The following is a 15004-nucleotide window of genomic DNA, read 5'->3' as shown; positions in this document are numbered from 1 at the left end:
TGTCAGTCCCCGTCCTGCTTGTGGCTGTGCCAGGAGGGCAGGGTTTCCTGTGGTGTCTGAATCCCACCAGATGCTGCCACTCCTACCTGTGACCCGGAAGCCCTGTCAGAGTAGGACCACCCCTGGCACTCCCCGTGTTGGGGAAGACTGTGCACCATGCAGCGACTCACCCTGTTGAGAGTGTTTCCCAGCTTGCTTGTAGTATTTCATCTGGTCAGTAACCCGGTGGGGGGGGGCGGGGAGGGGGTTCAGGCTCTTTGAAGGTAATTAACCTGTCCGAGGTCATCCTGCAAGTGACAGACTGAGACCTCTTCGTCCCCACACATCTTACCCCGTGAGAAAAAACCAGAAACTGGGAAAGAGAGGGAGGAAAATAACCATGAGTGGTGAGGGCCTCGAAGGCCAGACTGAAAAGGCTGATCAATCCGCAAAAGAACGTGGAGCCAGCGCGGGCGTCTGGGGAAACCGTGATCTCAGAGGAGATGCGAGAAATGAGCCACGGCCGGAAGGTAACTGTTTTACACGCAAAGTGGGAGCGAACCTTTATTGGAACATGCCTACTTTTCGTTGCCCTGCGTTCTGGTGTGTGAGTGTCCCCCGTCAGCCCGGCCTGATTTCCACCCCGTTTTGATTTAACCCAGGAGACCTTAGCTGGCTATCCCGTCTGCTAGTTTCAGTTCTGGCTACCTGGCCAGTTCTGGGAACGGCACCCGGGGAATAGTGGGGGAGGGGTTTGGAAGGGCTGGTCCCCAGACAGGGGGTCTAGGTGAGAGATTTTCAGCGGAAGGATTGGAGCACTTTGGGGGGGTGGGGGGCAGGGGAGTGAATCCAGGTATTTTCTGCAGGAGTATTCCCCCGGCTGAGAAGGGAAGGGAGGGTCTTGGGTTCATTTTTGGGAAGCTGCCTCCCCTTCATAGAATGGTCAAGAGGAAGTTCTGGCGGGGGCAGGGTAGGGGGGCAAGTGCCCTCTTTTCCCGTGACCGCCAGGAGTCTAGGGACTCAGTTTGTGAATCTTGCCTGCCTTTCACCGTCCCTTGTGCAATGCAGAGGTTCTTCTGTCTGCTGCAAAGTAGTTCCCAGGCTTGTGGGCAGAAGAATCCCAGACAGAGCTCCCCCCACCCCCACCCCCCGCCCCGCCCTTTGTCTCCCTCTTTTGTCTCTTCAGCCCTCCTCTCCTCTCACCGAACCCCTCTCCCAGTGGGAGCCCATCTCTCTGTTCTCCCCTCACTGATTCTCTGACTCCTCCCGGTCTCCCAAAGCACCAGGCTCGCACCTGACCCCTTCAATATTTATTGTAGAAAATAAGGGGCGGGTTGGGAGAGGGCTCTAGGCCTGGCCAGTGGGAGTTCCAGGGCCCAGCTGGGGGTGGAGGACAGTGGTCTGGACACCTCACTGGGTGGCAGGCTGTGTTTTCAGGTCCATGAAGTTGTTCAAGAAGTTAATCAGGTCAGTTCCAGCCTTCTTGACCAGGGGAGTTAACTGCTCCTGGGTCTTCTCGAAGTAAGCCCTGTGTATTCAGAGGATTAGAGGTCAGTGTGAGAGACCAGGGGCCTTGTGGGTGGTGGGAGATGAGACCCAGCTCCCCAGACTTTAGTGCCTGGTCCATCCTGTCATGACCACCACACTCGGAGGAGGAGAGACAAGCCCTCCCCTGGGCAGAGGAACAGACCCTAGAGATTGAAATTCAAAGCCTGTCCAAGAGGTCCACGGGACCTATGCGGTGGTGAAGGAATCTTTCCGTCCCACTTAAACCCCCTCCTCCCTGGGGCGCCTGGGGGGCTCAGTTGGTTAAGCATCTGACTTTGGCTCGGGTCATGATTTCACAGGTCGTGAGTTTGAGCCCCACGTTGGACTCTGTGCTGACAGGTCAGAGCCTGGAGCCTGCTTCGGATTCCGTGTCTCCCTCTCTCTCTGCTCCTCCCCTGCTCGCGCTCTGTCTCTCTCTCAAAAATAAATAAACAGTAAACAAAACAAAAAATTAATCCTCCCTAACCCCCACCCTTGAGCTCAGTCTTCTGTGCAACCTTTGATCTTCCCTTCTTTCTCTCTATAGCTCCCTGGTTCCTGACCACCACCACCCCTTCTCTCTTTTCTTTCTTTCTTTCTTTCTTTCTTTCTTTCTTTCTTTCTTTCTTCATTTTTTCTTCCTTCTTTCCTTCCTTCCTTCCTTCCTTCCTTCCTTCCCTTCTTTCTTTTCTTTGCTTCCTTTCTTTCTTTCTTTCTTTCTTTCTTTCTTTCTTTCTTTTTCTTTCTTTTTAAAGATTTTATTTTTAAGCAATCTCTACACCCAATGTGGGGCCTGAACTCACAATCCGGGGACCAAGACTGGCATGCTCTCTCCTGAGTCGGCCAGGTATCCCCTGAACCTTTTTCACTGAAACTTACTTTGCCTGGGCCTGAAGCTCTGGGCCCTTGGCCTTCTCCACCAGGTCCTTGCCGTAGTCAGTCACCGTCTGGAAGTACTGAGAGACCAGTCTGTGTAGACTCAGCTCCTCCGCCTGTCTCCTCACCAAAGCCCCTGCACGCACGGAAACACACGCACGCGCACATACCTTCTTAGCTGGATACCCATCAAGGAGCTCTCAGGCCCCTCCCCAAACAGGTACCCAGCTCCGGGAGCTTTAGAGGGGGAACGATTTATCTTTTGAGCTCTCTGGTGGCTAGAGCGGGGCATAGGAGCGCAGCCAGATGGGTAGCTACGACCCCCAGCACCTTCTCCTTCTTTGGGACCCCTCTCTGTACCACACCCACCTTCAAGGCTACAGATGGTGAGGAGTAGCACAGCCATTGCCAGCAGCTTCATGGTGGTGACGGTGGGGAAGGTGGCCTGGAAACAGGTGGGGGGAGGGGAGGGGCTGAAGCGGACGAGCTTCATTCAGTTTCAGCCCCTCCCCGGAGATGGCTACTTACGTACCCACTCCGACCGGGTTCCCTCCCTTCCCACAATTAAAACCTGGCCTTTGGATCCCGACCACACCGCTTGCTCCCTTACCCTACTGGGTCAGTGCGTGTGTCCTCGTTGTCTGTGCCTGCTGACTGGGGAGACAGGGGCTATATATACGGCTGCTTCCCCACGCCCCCTGTCAGGTGATAAGGACTGTGGAAGGACCCGATGGGACAGGGGCCATGTTGGAGTAAACAAGTCAGAGAAATGGGGGAGGAGAGGACAAGCACGTGGGGGACTCATGGTGGGGGGGGGGCGGGGCATGGGGAGGCAGGCCTTAGTGGAGTCCAAGGGGAAACACTCCAGGCTTATTCAACATTCACTTTTTTGGGGTCTGGGGCTGGCAGCCCTCGGATTTGAATACTGCAGGGGGGCCCCTGGGTGGCTCAGTTGGTTGGGCGTCTGACTCCGGCTCGGGTCATGATCTCGCCGCTTGTGGTCCCGACGCCCACCCCCGCGTCGGGCTCTGTGCTGACAGCTCGGAGCCTGGAGCCTGCTTAGGATTCTGCGTGTCCCTCTCTCTCTGGCCCTCCCTCCCTCGTGCTCTCTCTCAAAAATCAACATTACAAAAATGTTTTTAAAAAATGAATGCTGCAGGAAGGGTTCCTAGTCTCCCCTGGGAAGCCCTGACCTATGAAGCCCGCAGCAGCCGTTGGTAACTTTGTTCCATTGTGGGTAGATTTTCTCTCCCCAGAATCATCCCCTTCACAGACCGGAACTGGGAACAGAAGAAAGGAGAAAGGAGTAGAAATCAGGGGATGGGGTGAGGGGAACGAGGATTAGGAGAGTCCTGTGACGGGCCAAAGGGCAGGTATAATCGCATCTCTCCAGTGTTCAGTTAATGTGTGACAAGAAGGGAGAAAACACGAGAGCCCAGAATGACCCTCCCGAGTGCTGATAAATGAGGACACCCCACCCCCAATAAAACAAATTCAGAAAGTAGCCTCTGCCTTCTCCTTCCCAAACGGCGGGCCCTGGCAAGAAAGGAAGTGAACGAGAGTCCTCTACCAAGGATAAAGGTCGAAGTTCCCTGGTCATTCTCAAGTGGTGGTCAGCCAATGTGAGTCAGCAGGGGCCACGGCATCCCTCTGACCAAGGCCCCGCCCCCGTGCCAGCTCTGATCGTGAGGGAGGAGAGAAGGGGTCGGAGAGGTGAGGGCTAGTGGGGGAAGTGACCGGGGGCCCCAAATTCTTACTCCATCTTCAATTGTTCTTCTGTGGAATGCCTAGTACTTGAAGAGCTCTCCATGGACTGTCCCTGGCTGTGGAGTGGAGTTCATTTGGGGACCAACAGATTTTATCTGCCAACAACACCTGGGCCACGGGGGGGGGGGGGATTAACCCATAGGGGCAGCTGTTTTAGGGAATAGTTTTGTTTTGTTTTTTAATTTTTAAAAATGTTTTATTTGTTTTTTGAGAGAGAGACAGAGCGTGAGCGGGGGAGGGGCGGAGAGAGAGGGAGACACAGAATCGGAAGCAGGCTCCAGGCTCTGAGACATCAGCCCAGAGCCCGACGCGGGGGCTCCAACTCATCGACCGTGGGATCATGACCTGAGCCCGAGTCGGACGCCTAACTCAGGAAATGGTTTCGTTAGTACGAAGGCTGCAGCCCCTGCTCCTTCCACCGCAACTCCCACCCATTTCCCTTCCGCCAAGAGAACTAGAAGGTGAACTTGGGGAGGTGTAGACCTCCAGGTGTGGGGCCATGTTCCAGGGAGAGCAGTACTCGCGAGCAGTACTCATCTGGAGGTGCGCTGTGTACTGTGCTGTACTGGGGAGGGTTGTCAGGAGTCCCTAGGGGTTCGCGGTGGGGGCACCCAGGAGCCATAGGAACCAGGGTCCCAATGAAGTCCTCACAATCATTCCGTCCGCCGCCCTTCACAAAACGGGTCTCCAGGCCGTAGGGTGAAAGTGGCCCAAGTTCCGAGATGCTCCCTCTAGTGTCTTGTACGCTCACAGCTTTTCTCCCCCCGACCTTGTAGACGCCGGGCGATCTAAGGCCATCCACTTGAGTAAGTCTAAGGAGCTACCAATCAAGTCCCGCCCGCCTCTGCAGTGCCTGGGTTGGAGCCCCCTGGACCTGCGTCTGCCACTCCTTCGCTTCCTCCTCTCCCATTGGCCGCGGGGAGAGGGAGGCAGCTTTTTTTTTTTTTTTATCGATTGGGCGGGGCCCAATCAAGGGAGGGTCGGTCGGATCTTTGATGTCTTTTTTTTGCCCGATTCCAAGATGGCGTGGATGACCACGCTGGGAATTCAGCGTGAAGCCGCAGTTCTGCCATCACTCAAGATGGCTGCCCCCATCAAGATGACCGGGGTGTGCCGGGGGAAAGGAGGCAGCAGGATAGTCTGAGACGGTAAGAGCTACTGCTTCATTGCAAGCCTCGCCTTGGGGCCTAGGAATGGAGAGCAGAAAGACTGGGAAGCTGGGTGAGGTCTGTGTGGGAGCTAGGGTTAGAGAATGGGGGAGGGGAGGGGGTGACAGGTGGGGGTGAAGGATCAAAGATGGGACGGGAGTGTGGGGGTGTCTGGGGTTCAGTCTCCCCACCGGTGCCCTCTCCCCACTCTTCCTGTTCCAGGTGTAGCGTCGGACCATGTGGAAGTTTCTGGGACTGGGGAGTCGGATGATGGGGGGTGGGGCCCGTGGGGGGTAGAGGGAGCAATAGCGTCCTTTCTCAGGCTAACCCCGGCCCCTCCCCTGTCCTCTGGACTGAAATGGGGAACACACTGGGCCTGGCACCGATGGGGGCTTTGCCCCGCCGGAGCCCCCGGCGAGAGGAACCTCTGCCCAACCCTGGGAGCTTCGATGAGCTGCACCGGCTATGCAAAGGTGAGAACTTGGCATGTGGGTGTCTCAAGTTGAAGGGGCAGAGCAGGGGAGGGTCCTGAATGCTGGGTGTCCAGTGATGGGAGCAGGAAAGGGCGATCACAGCCGGGGCATCCAGCCCCTGGGAGGATCCCGTGCCTGAATGGAGTGGAGCATTTCGTGATAGGACTCGAAAGGAGGTCAGATCCTCCAAAGTGCTTTCTATGGGATTGGAAGGGGAGACTTACCTCTGGGGGTAGGGGTGCCTTGTCTGTGCTTATTCCTCCCCTTCCCCTCCCCTCCACCCCCTTCAGATGTGTTCCCAGCACAGATGGAGGGAGTGAAGCTCGTTGTCAACAAGGTTCTGAGCAGCCATTTCCAGGTGCTCCCACTTCTCTGGCCCTCCTCACTATCCCTCCCCGCCTATCCCTGGATCCTCTGCTCCCTGCCTTTGTACTCAAGCCTTAAGCAGGCTCTGTGGGACAAATGAGGGAGGATGTGGGGCTCTCCCTGCTTCCCTTGCCTGTGGGACTTGTTGCTTTTTTGTCTGGTGTTGGCTATGTGGAATCTTTGGGATTCTTAAAAGGCCATCTGGCTGGGGAGCAGCTGGGGGGGAGGGGGTTGAAATCGGCAGGAACGCTTTCCTCCAGTGACTTCTCTTTCCTCAGGTGGCTCACACCGTGCATATGAGTGCTCTGGGCTTGCCAGGCTATCACCTCCACGCGGCCTACGCGGGGGACTGGCAACTTAGCCCCACAGAGGTGAGGACTCCTCACGCCGGGGTCATCTCCCTGAAAGCCCAGCCGGGACTCGGGCCTAGAGGAGGAGGAAATGTGTGTGTTACGGGGAAGAGCGAACAGGGCACCTGCTTCTCTGTGTTTCCTCTGAAGGGGAGAGAGGCGGGGAAAGGTGGCGCGAGAAGAAGTCTATCTCTGTGGCTCCACCAGGGGGCGCTGGGTACTGTTAAAGAAATCCTAGCGAGTTGGATGGAGGCGGAGCGGTGCCCCCCACCAGCTGGGTGTTACTGGGGACCCTCTCCAACAGGTGTTCCCCACCGTGGTAGGGGATATGGACAGCAGCGGCAGCCTCAACGCCCAGGTCCTGCTCCTCCTGGCAGAGCGGCTCCGAGCCAAGGCTGTCTTCCAGGTGACCCATGTTCCCGACCTCTATCCGCTGAAGCCTGTCCTCCTCCACGGGTGTCCTGCTCTGGGGGCTCCAGCGAGAGGAGCGGAGGCCCCGGTGACCGCAAAGGAGGAGGAAGGCTTCACTCCTTTTTCTCCCCGCTGCAGACGCAGCAGGCCAAGTTCCTGACGTGGCAGTTCGATGGCGAGTATCGAGGAGATGATTACACAGCTACTCTGACCCTGGGGAACCCTGACCTGATTGGGGAGTCGGGTGAGGAATTGGGACAGGGTTCTTTTGATCTTGGCTGATCACTTGCTAACGTTGGCTAGGCCTCGTCATCGTCGTCTGTGCAGATCGGGGACTGGAAAGTTCTTGGGTGGGCCGGGGCGGCGGAGCAGGCCTGGACGTTGTCCCTGTGACCGATGCCATGTGTCTCCACTACCCCGCAGTGATCATGGTCGCTCACTTCCTGCAGAGCCTCACCCATCGGCTGGTGCTGGGAGGAGAGTTAGTTTATCACCGGCGGCCAGGCGAAGAGGGGGCCATCTTGACCCTGGCTGGGAAGTACTCGGGTATGGGGTGAGGGGGGAGCAGCGATGGGGAGGGGAAATGCCGGCCTTGGCGAGGGCTCCTGGCCCGTGTCCTGCTACGGTAACGCCCCTCGTCTCCTCCCCTTTGGTTTCGACAGCCCTGCACTGGGTGGCCACGTTGAATGTGGGATCAGGTGGGGCCCATGCAAGTTATTACCACAGGGCCAACGAACAGGTGAGATTACCGACGCCATCTTCCGCCCCCGCAAGTCAGTCGTGAACTCTGACCCCTCCAGACGGCCACGGGCCCTGCTGGCCTACTGTTCTTCCTACCCACACGGCACAGACGTTGCCCCCCGCCTGCCTTCATCCCGCGGGTCCCCCGTCAGGGCTCCTCGAGGCCTCACTGAGACAGATCCTTCTCCCACCCTTGCCCTGCTTCTCAGGTTCAGGTCGGGGTGGAGTTTGAGGCAAACACGAGGCTACAAGACACAACCTTCTCCTTTGGTTACCACCTGACTCTGCCCCAGGCCAACATGATGTTTAGAGGTGAGGGTCATTCGGACGGCATTCGCAAGTGCCGAGGGCTTGGGGGGACCGAGGGAGGGAAGGTCCGCCTTACTTCTGACCCCTTTCTGCAAGCCTGTTAAATAACCCGGTCCAGGGGCACTTGGTGGGGGGGGTGCTCAGTCGGTCAGGCATCGACTTCGGCTCAGGTCATGATCTCGGGGTTCTTGAGTTCGAGCCCCGTCGTCGGGCTCTGGGCTGTCAGCTCAGGGCCTGGAGCCCGCTTCGGATTCTGTGTCTCCCTCTCTCTCTCTCGCCCTGCCCCCCCACCAGAGAAATAAACATTAAGAAAAATTAAAAAAATAAATACCTAACCCGGTCTACATTCCGTTCCCCCACAGGCTTGGTGGACAGTAACTGGTGTGTGGGTGCCGTGCTGGAGAAGAAGATGCCCCCCTTGCCTGTCACCCTAGCCCTCGGAGCCTTCCTCAACCACTGGCGCAACAGGTTCCATTGTGGGTTCAGCATCACTGTGGGCTGAGGTTGTCCCAGAGCCGGCACCCGCTGAAGCTGGAGCCTCCGAGTCAGGTGCCCGAGGGCCAGAGACTAGGCCCCTCTCCAGAGCCCACCCTGCCGGGTGACCTCTAGGTCCCAGGACCAGAGTGGGGGACAGGGCCGTGCCCTCCTCAGAACTGGGGCTGCCGCAGGGGCGGCTGCCGAGGGGCTGGCGTGAGGCTCCGACCTCTGCCACCAGCCCCCCCCCCCCCCCCCCCGGCGTCCTCTTCCCGTGCTCTTGTGGCTCTGGACCGAGGGAGAAGGATTAGGGGGTCTGTCTGGCTGACTTCTCTCCCCACACCCCCCCCCCCCCCCATCTCCCTGTCGATTAAAGCTCCCAGTGTCTTCCTCTTCAGAGCAGAAAAGTCTGCATGGGATCAGCTCCCCGTCCTGTTTTCCATCCCAGAGTCTCCCGAGGGCTGAAGGGCTAAATCTTTGCCCTGGGAAAGTGGCCCCCCCCCCCCCCACTTCCCGGAAGGCGCTTCTTTACCTCTTCGCCCCGAGGCTCCCTCCTTCCTCATTTTCTGTGCTTCCGGAGAACAACTCTGTCCCCGTGGTCATCCCCCACGGCCCCCAAGACTGCATGAAGAGGCAGTTATTGCTTTGGTCTTTCATTGCAACCACTGGGCTCCCTTTCTACCGGTCCCAACCTCTGGCCCCAGTATTTCCCCCTTCCCCAGTCCCGTGTGTCCACATGGGCTGGGGCCTCAGCTGCAGATCTCCTGGAGCAGTGGCGTCATGGCGGCCAGCCCCCGGATGTGCCGGATTTGGTAGCCAAAGGCGTTGTTAATGCTCCGGAGCTCGGCCAACAGGCCCAGCAGCTTCGCATACAGAAACCTTTGGAGGAAGCGGTGGGGTCACCAGGGAAAGAGGAGGAAAATAAGGTAGCTGAGAGTCTTGCCCTGACGTCCTGAGCCCCTGAACCGTCCCTCGGCGAAGCTAGGTCTGACCCCTAGAGAAAATCACGCTCTGGTAGGACAAATTTATCCAGAATTCCAAAAGGTCCCCGAGGGGGTCCTCTGACACTTTCCTCTCTCACCATGCCGTATTTCTTGAACCCAGAGGTCTGAGGGCCAAGTGTGAAGAAAGCCCCAGATGTGGCCAGGACGTCACCTGTGTGGAGTCTGTGGATCGGGTCTTCTAGAGCAGGTTCTAGAAGGTGGGTGCGTCCTGTGGTGTAAAGCATCCCTCTCCTGGCCAAACCGGCTCATTGAGGAACAGCCGAGAACAAGGGGAGTGTCCCTCAGAGCCTGAGTAGATCACGGACTTTTGGGCCAGGGGACCGGCCTGGGCCATGAAACTGAACGACCCTGACTTCAAGGGGGAATGAATGAAACATTAATGGGCCCAACGGAGAGAAGGGGAAGGGCCAAGGAAAGAGAGCGAACGAGAGACTTGGCCGGCTGCTTGAGCCTGGAGAGTGGACGGGTGAGAGAGTGGATGTCATCAATCTCAGGAATGCTGTTATACAGAGCCTGCCAGCTCCTACTTTGCATCTCTACCGAATAAAAAAAAAAAAAATCTGGAAAAAATCAGGTGAAACGCCCGGAGGAGCACTTTGGACGCCAGAACTACACGAGGCACGAGGGAAGGACTCGAGCCCCCGAGGGACCCGGTTTCCCAGAGGAAGGGACAGTAAAGCATTCCCCCTGAGCTCAGCGTTTCCCTCGCCTTCGTGCCCTGGCGTAGCCTCCAGCCCCCCCCTGCCCCGGGGCCCCCCGTACCGACTCCCAGGCCTTGGCTGCTGGCCTTCGATGTAGCTCTGCAGGGTCAGTGCCATCACCTCTTGCAGATGATCGATCTGTTCCCTCCGGGTAACCCCAGGCCTGTCTGGAAGGAGGTGGGGGTGGCGGGGAAGGACGGGTGGGGTCGGGCGCGGGCCTGCCATGCGGAGCGGGCCCAGGCTGGGTTTGAAGACAGAGCCCCGGTCGTGGGTGGGTTCACGGGGCTGGGAGTGGGGGCAGAGGCGGAGGCGCCCCTCTGGGCTTTGGGGACGCTCACCGGGAGAGAAGAGGGCCACGGCGGCCATGAGCACATACTCGGGCTCCTGGAGCTGGAGTCGTCTCAGGGTCCCGTGGAAGTGGAAGAGCAGCTCTAAAAACTGTCCCTGGAAGCCCACTGTGGGAGACGCCAGGCTTAGGATCCGTCGGGTCACCTGGCCGCACACCACACCTCGAAGGGCACGTGCCCTCTGCGGTTCTAGCGCCGTCTCACCGTGGGCTCCGTCCTCTATCGCGTAGTGGAGTGGCCCACAGAGGAAGTTTTGTGTTTGGAGGCAGAAGGTGGTGTTGAGGGCGATATGGCAGATCTCTACAGCCGCTCCCTTGAGAAGGGAGATCTGGTCCTCCATGGGCAGGGACCTGTGGGGAGCAGGGGACGAGAGCACCTCAGGCTCCACCCTGAACTTCAGACAGGGAGAGGAGCCCCCCCCCCCCCGGTTCTGAGGGAGATGCTTAAAAACAAAGCTGGGGATTCACGACCTGGTGCTCGGACAGGATGCAGGGTGGGTGAGGGGGGTCGGTGACCTTTTTTTTTTCCTTTGGCGTGCAGTCTGGGGATTATGACTTCCTAGAGTGTTTTCTTCCTGAAGGGTAGAGGGGAGGTCACGTACCGGAAGAGGGGCAGATCCTTGGTGAACTTGATGATTTGCTGCACCATGAAGGTGTTGATCTCTGCGAAGTGCGTCAGCAGAGGCGGTACGGGGACCGAGACGGGCAAATGCTGGTGGCGGACGAACAGATGAGCGGGAGGCTGCAGAGATCAGAGCCTCAGTGAGAGGCTCTCTTTCGGCCGCTCCGGCCCTGGCTTGGAAGGGCGCTGGGCTGAGGCGTCTGTCTACACCGGGGGTTCTGGAGAAGTCTCGTCCTCCGAATCGGTGCCTGGAACACAGCCCCCTCCCTCAGGTCAGCCCCCCTTGGGCACCCTTGTGGTCACCTTCCGGCCCGAAGCCTGTCAAGGCTCACCCTGAACTGCACAAACTGGTCAAACATGGTGCCCACGTGGCGGGTGTGGGCCCCCAGGAGAGTCCGGACCAGCTCTTTCTGCTTGTCGCTCAGCTGGCTGGGTGCTCGCTGCGCGCGCCGCTGGGCCTGCTTTGCTCGCCGCAGCGCCAAGGCCTCTGCCGACAGGATCACTGTGTCCGGGGAACACATGACAGAGCCACTGAGACCAGCCCAGAGCACCTGTCTCTGCCAGCCCCACGTCCGGGACCCCTCTGGTACCCAGCAGGGTGAAGGATGTGGGGCGGGAGGGCTTGGCTGAAATCCTCGAGGCTCCGGGCCGCAGGGGATTCCTGGCCACTTTTCCATCCTGCCAGGCCCTGCGGCAGAAAAGAGGGCACCGCGGCGGAGAAAGGAAGGGTGGAGGGTAAGGGGGTCGTCTGAAGGGAGATGTTTGGCTCCTGGGCCAACACTGACGAGGGAGGGCCCTGGATGCCTAAAACGTCACCGTATGTTTCCATATAGCGCTCTCATTTCGAGGGTTCTGAGGTTAAATCTCCCTGGATGCAGTAACCCTCTGGGTAGACAGGGCGGGTGTTATTATCCGTGTTTTTCAGAGACATGAGCGGGCTGACACCCCAGTGACAGGTCCAAGGTCACAAACACTTAAGTGACGGAGCTTGAATTTTTTTTTTTTTTTTTTTTTTTAACTTCCACGGTTTCCTTTCCACTGCTCCGTATGGAAAAGTCGTGTGATGTCATGGAAAAAGCAAGGCCTTGGGAGTCAGACAGAAGAGATTAAATACAGATGGTGTAGCTTTGTAGCTGAGCGAACCCGGGGCACATTGACTTCTGCGAGCCCCGGGGAGACTATCTGTGGGGAGCATAGCCTGGGTATCTGGCGCGGAGAAATGACAGCAAGTGATTAACGGTTATCAAGTACCTACTGAGTGACAGGCACTATATGTGAAACGTGGAAGAGAAAGGTCAAGCCACGTGAACATCTGGGGCAAGCAGATTCCTGGTGGAGGGGACGGCAAATGCCAGCACACGGGTCCCGAGGGGTGTGTTTGACTCAAGCACTGTGTGGCTTGAGTGTGGCCGTGATGGGCTGAGCCAGGCGGAAGGAGTAGGAGGGAGAGGATCGTGGGATCACGGACCGTAAGGCGGACGAGGAGCCGCTGGGGTTTTGGGCGGAATAGTAACATCGTCGGACTTGTTTCTACTCTTCTTGTGTGACGTACACGCTGTGGGACCAAGGGCAAGGCCGAGAGACCTGGTCCGTGGATGCTCGTGTTGGGAGGGGCCAACTCACTGTCCTTCTTCATGCCAGCATCCAGGCACTTCTGCAACCTGCAGGCTGGGCAGTGACGTCTCTGGATCTTGTTGACCTCACAGCGTCCAGCAAAGGGGCAGGTGAGACCAGTGCTTCTGGTGACGGTTCGTCTGTGGGAGACAGACGTGTGGGAGGGCGGGCGGGGATGGCAGCGAACGGGTGGCGACGTGAGGGTCTGAGATGACGTGGTCTAAAAGGACCGGCGGTGACGTAGGCTAATCTGAGCTGTGCCCAAGGGTCCCTGGGGGGCGGGGGGTAGGGTACAACACAAGCATCTCCGTAGGGCACGGGATAAGGGGTTGTGTCCACAGCACAAACCCTCGGCCTTCCCTCTGTTATCGTATCACCTGTTGGCTCAGTGTTGAGGTTGGCAAGATAGAACATGCTGGCCACGGGGTAGTCGGGCTCTGGGATGCAGGGGGGTTGTAGCTGGACAAGCTCGCGCACGTGCCGGGGCTGAAAGGCTGCCCGGCGGGCGGTTTGGGAGGTTGTTTCTGCGGGGAGGGGGGCTCTCACCTGAAGAAACCCTTGCAGCCCTCACAAGTCAGGGCATGGAAGTGGTAGCCTGTGGCTCGGTCCCCGCACACCGCACAGTTCCTCCGCTCGCCTTCCCCACTGGCCATGGCTTCAGACGTTGGAGTGGCCGTCACGGGCCCCTGAATGTGGGATGGGTCAGCGGTCAGCTCCTGGTACCCTTGACCCCCTTCTCCCCCTCTTAGAGACCCCCTTCCCGAACCCGCCCTGGGTCTGACCCTCTGCATTATCTGTACTTTATTGCTTTTATGTATCTATTTTACATTTACGTATTTTTGAGAGACAGAGAGAGACAGAGCACAAGGGGGGGAGGGGGCAGAGAGAGACGGAGACCCAGAATCCGAAGCGGGCTCCAGGCTCTGAGCTGTCGGCACAGAGCCCGACGCGGGGCTCGAACTCACAGACCGGGAGATCGTGACCTGAGCTGAAGTCGGCCGACTGAGCCCCCCGCCCCCCCGCCAGGCGCCCCTGTACTTTATTGCTTTTAGACTCTGCCCCCCCACCCCCAAAGATGTCCTACCTGCTACTCTTGGGCCAGTCACCTGCAGGGCTCAGCATCTGGTGTGGGACACCTCTCCCCAAACTCCCACGCTGCCAGTGTTTGGAGCTAGGGAGTATGGCCCTCCACGCCTGGAAAACAAGGCACTTCTGTTGTGGGTGGCCTCCAGTGGGTCCCGGCGACAACCTAGATAGGGCGCAGACTCTGGACCCAGGGCAAAGGCCTGGGTGGGAGGTTTTCCCAGCATGCCCAGGGTGCAGGTTGCTGGCACATGGGGCGGGACGCTGGTGGGGGTGGGGACCCTCACGACTCGCTGGAAGCTGCTTCTCATCAGACCCGAGGAGATCTTCCTTACTAGCTAGCTTCAGGCTAGACCTGTAAGCCGCCCCTGAACGTGGATCTTGGACAAACTGGGAAGGGAGAGGGAGAGACAGAGCACGCTTTTTCACGGGCAGTATGACGATGGGAAAAGAGTGGGCGTAACGGTGGCACAAGGCTCCCAAAATGAAAGTTCTTAAAAAGAGACCAGGGTCTAATGAAGAGTGTATGCAAAGAGCTAACGAGGTCCACGCTTCCTAACTAGGGAGGGCTGAGAATCAAATCAGAGTGGCCCCTAACACATTAGAGGTAGTAGTTAGGGTTGATTTGAGGACCCTTGCACCAGAGCTGGCTTCACGGGCATGCGACCTGTGCAGTCACACAAGACCCTGGGCTCAGAGGAGCCTTGGGTTTGGTTCAACACTCTGCCATTGCTTGAGATCTTAATGGTCTCATCTTGAGATTCTTAATGATTTTTGAACAAGGGGATTTGCATTTCTGTTTTTTAGTGGGTCCTCCGAATTATGTTTTCAGTCCTGTCTGGGAGGGAGCATGTGAGCAGGGGGAGGGGCAGGGGGAGGGAGAGAGAATCCCCAGCAGGCTCCACGCTCAGCACGGAGCCCAATGTAGGGCTCAGTCTCACAAGAGTGAGATCAGGACCTAAGCTGATCTCGAGAGCTGGATGTTTAACCGACCGAGCCACCCAGGCGCCTCCAGATGAAGGACTTCGAATTAGTAAGTTTAAGAATCAAAAGTAGGGGCCAGTTCCACCTCTGGGAACCTGCCCACTCTCCCACCTTGAATATATTTTTTGCTTTAGTAAACTGCTGTGTAAAAAATAAATAAAAAAAAGAGTCACAAGTTGGAGCCTTCACTGGAGTTGTCTGGTGCTCCGTCAACATTGAAGAATGTTTT

The 15004-nt window shown here is 57.9% G+C and overlaps 3 protein-coding genes across 12 annotated transcripts; 1 reads left to right on the top strand and 2 right to left on the bottom strand.

Moving 5' to 3' along the window:
* Nucleotides 1–1311: 1311 nt before the first annotated feature.
* Nucleotides 1312–3082, bottom strand: APOA2 (apolipoprotein A2). 2 transcript variants are annotated; one of them, XM_030301793.1, is made up of 4 exons: nt 2998–3082; nt 2752–2827; nt 2386–2518; nt 1312–1507 (listed from the first exon to the last, which is right to left on the bottom strand). In XM_030301793.1, exons 2-4 carry the CDS (start codon nt 2801–2803, stop codon nt 1390–1392), a joined length of 303 nt encoding a protein of 100 aa, XP_030157653.1. In that variant the 5' UTR covers nt 2804–2827; nt 2998–3082; the 3' UTR covers nt 1312–1389. The 2 variants fall into 2 exon arrangements, with proteins under 2 accessions (XP_030157653.1, XP_030157654.1); XM_030301794.1 differs by having other exon boundaries at nt 2993–3067.
* Nucleotides 3083–4455: 1373 nt separating this feature from the next.
* On the top strand, nt 4456–10116 carry TOMM40L (translocase of outer mitochondrial membrane 40 like). 5 transcript variants are annotated; one of them, XM_030301788.1, is made up of 11 exons: nt 4456–5297; nt 5620–5770; nt 6061–6128; nt 6415–6507; nt 6791–6892; nt 7036–7141; nt 7321–7443; nt 7560–7636; nt 7848–7950; nt 8310–8415; nt 9526–10116. In XM_030301788.1, exons 2-11 carry the CDS (start codon nt 5656–5658, stop codon nt 9605–9607), a joined length of 975 nt encoding a protein of 324 aa, XP_030157648.1. In that variant the 5' UTR covers nt 4456–5297; nt 5620–5655; the 3' UTR covers nt 9608–10116. The 5 variants fall into 5 exon arrangements, with proteins under 5 accessions (XP_030157648.1, XP_030157647.1, XP_030157646.1 ...); XM_030301787.1 differs by having other exon boundaries at nt 5520–5770; XM_030301786.1 differs by having other exon boundaries at nt 4456–5770.
* On the bottom strand, nt 9171–13856 carry NR1I3 (nuclear receptor subfamily 1 group I member 3). Of its 5 annotated transcripts, none has more exons than XM_030301782.1 (9): nt 13793–13856; nt 13255–13394; nt 12718–12848; nt 11427–11596; nt 11075–11214; nt 10678–10823; nt 10465–10581; nt 10188–10293; nt 9171–9300 (listed from the first exon to the last, which is right to left on the bottom strand). In XM_030301782.1, exons 2-9 carry the CDS (start codon nt 13359–13361, stop codon nt 9171–9173), a joined length of 1047 nt encoding a protein of 348 aa, XP_030157642.1. In that variant the 5' UTR covers nt 13362–13394; nt 13793–13856. The 5 variants fall into 5 exon arrangements, with proteins under 5 accessions (XP_030157642.1, XP_030157644.1, XP_030157641.1 ...); XM_030301784.1 differs by having other exon boundaries at nt 9237–9300; nt 10503–10581; XM_030301781.1 differs by lacking the exon at nt 9171–9300 and adding an exon at nt 9694–9961 and having other exon boundaries at nt 10503–10581.
* Between the last annotated feature and the right edge of the window lie 1148 nt (nt 13857–15004).

The sequence above is a fragment of the Lynx canadensis genome, chromosome F1 (assembly GCF_007474595.2).
Source record: "Lynx canadensis isolate LIC74 chromosome F1, mLynCan4.pri.v2, whole genome shotgun sequence".
NCBI classification, from domain to species: domain Eukaryota; kingdom Metazoa; phylum Chordata; class Mammalia; order Carnivora; family Felidae; genus Lynx; species Lynx canadensis.
Note: the sequence above shows the minus strand (reverse complement) of the source record. Positions and strands in the feature narration are given on the sequence as shown.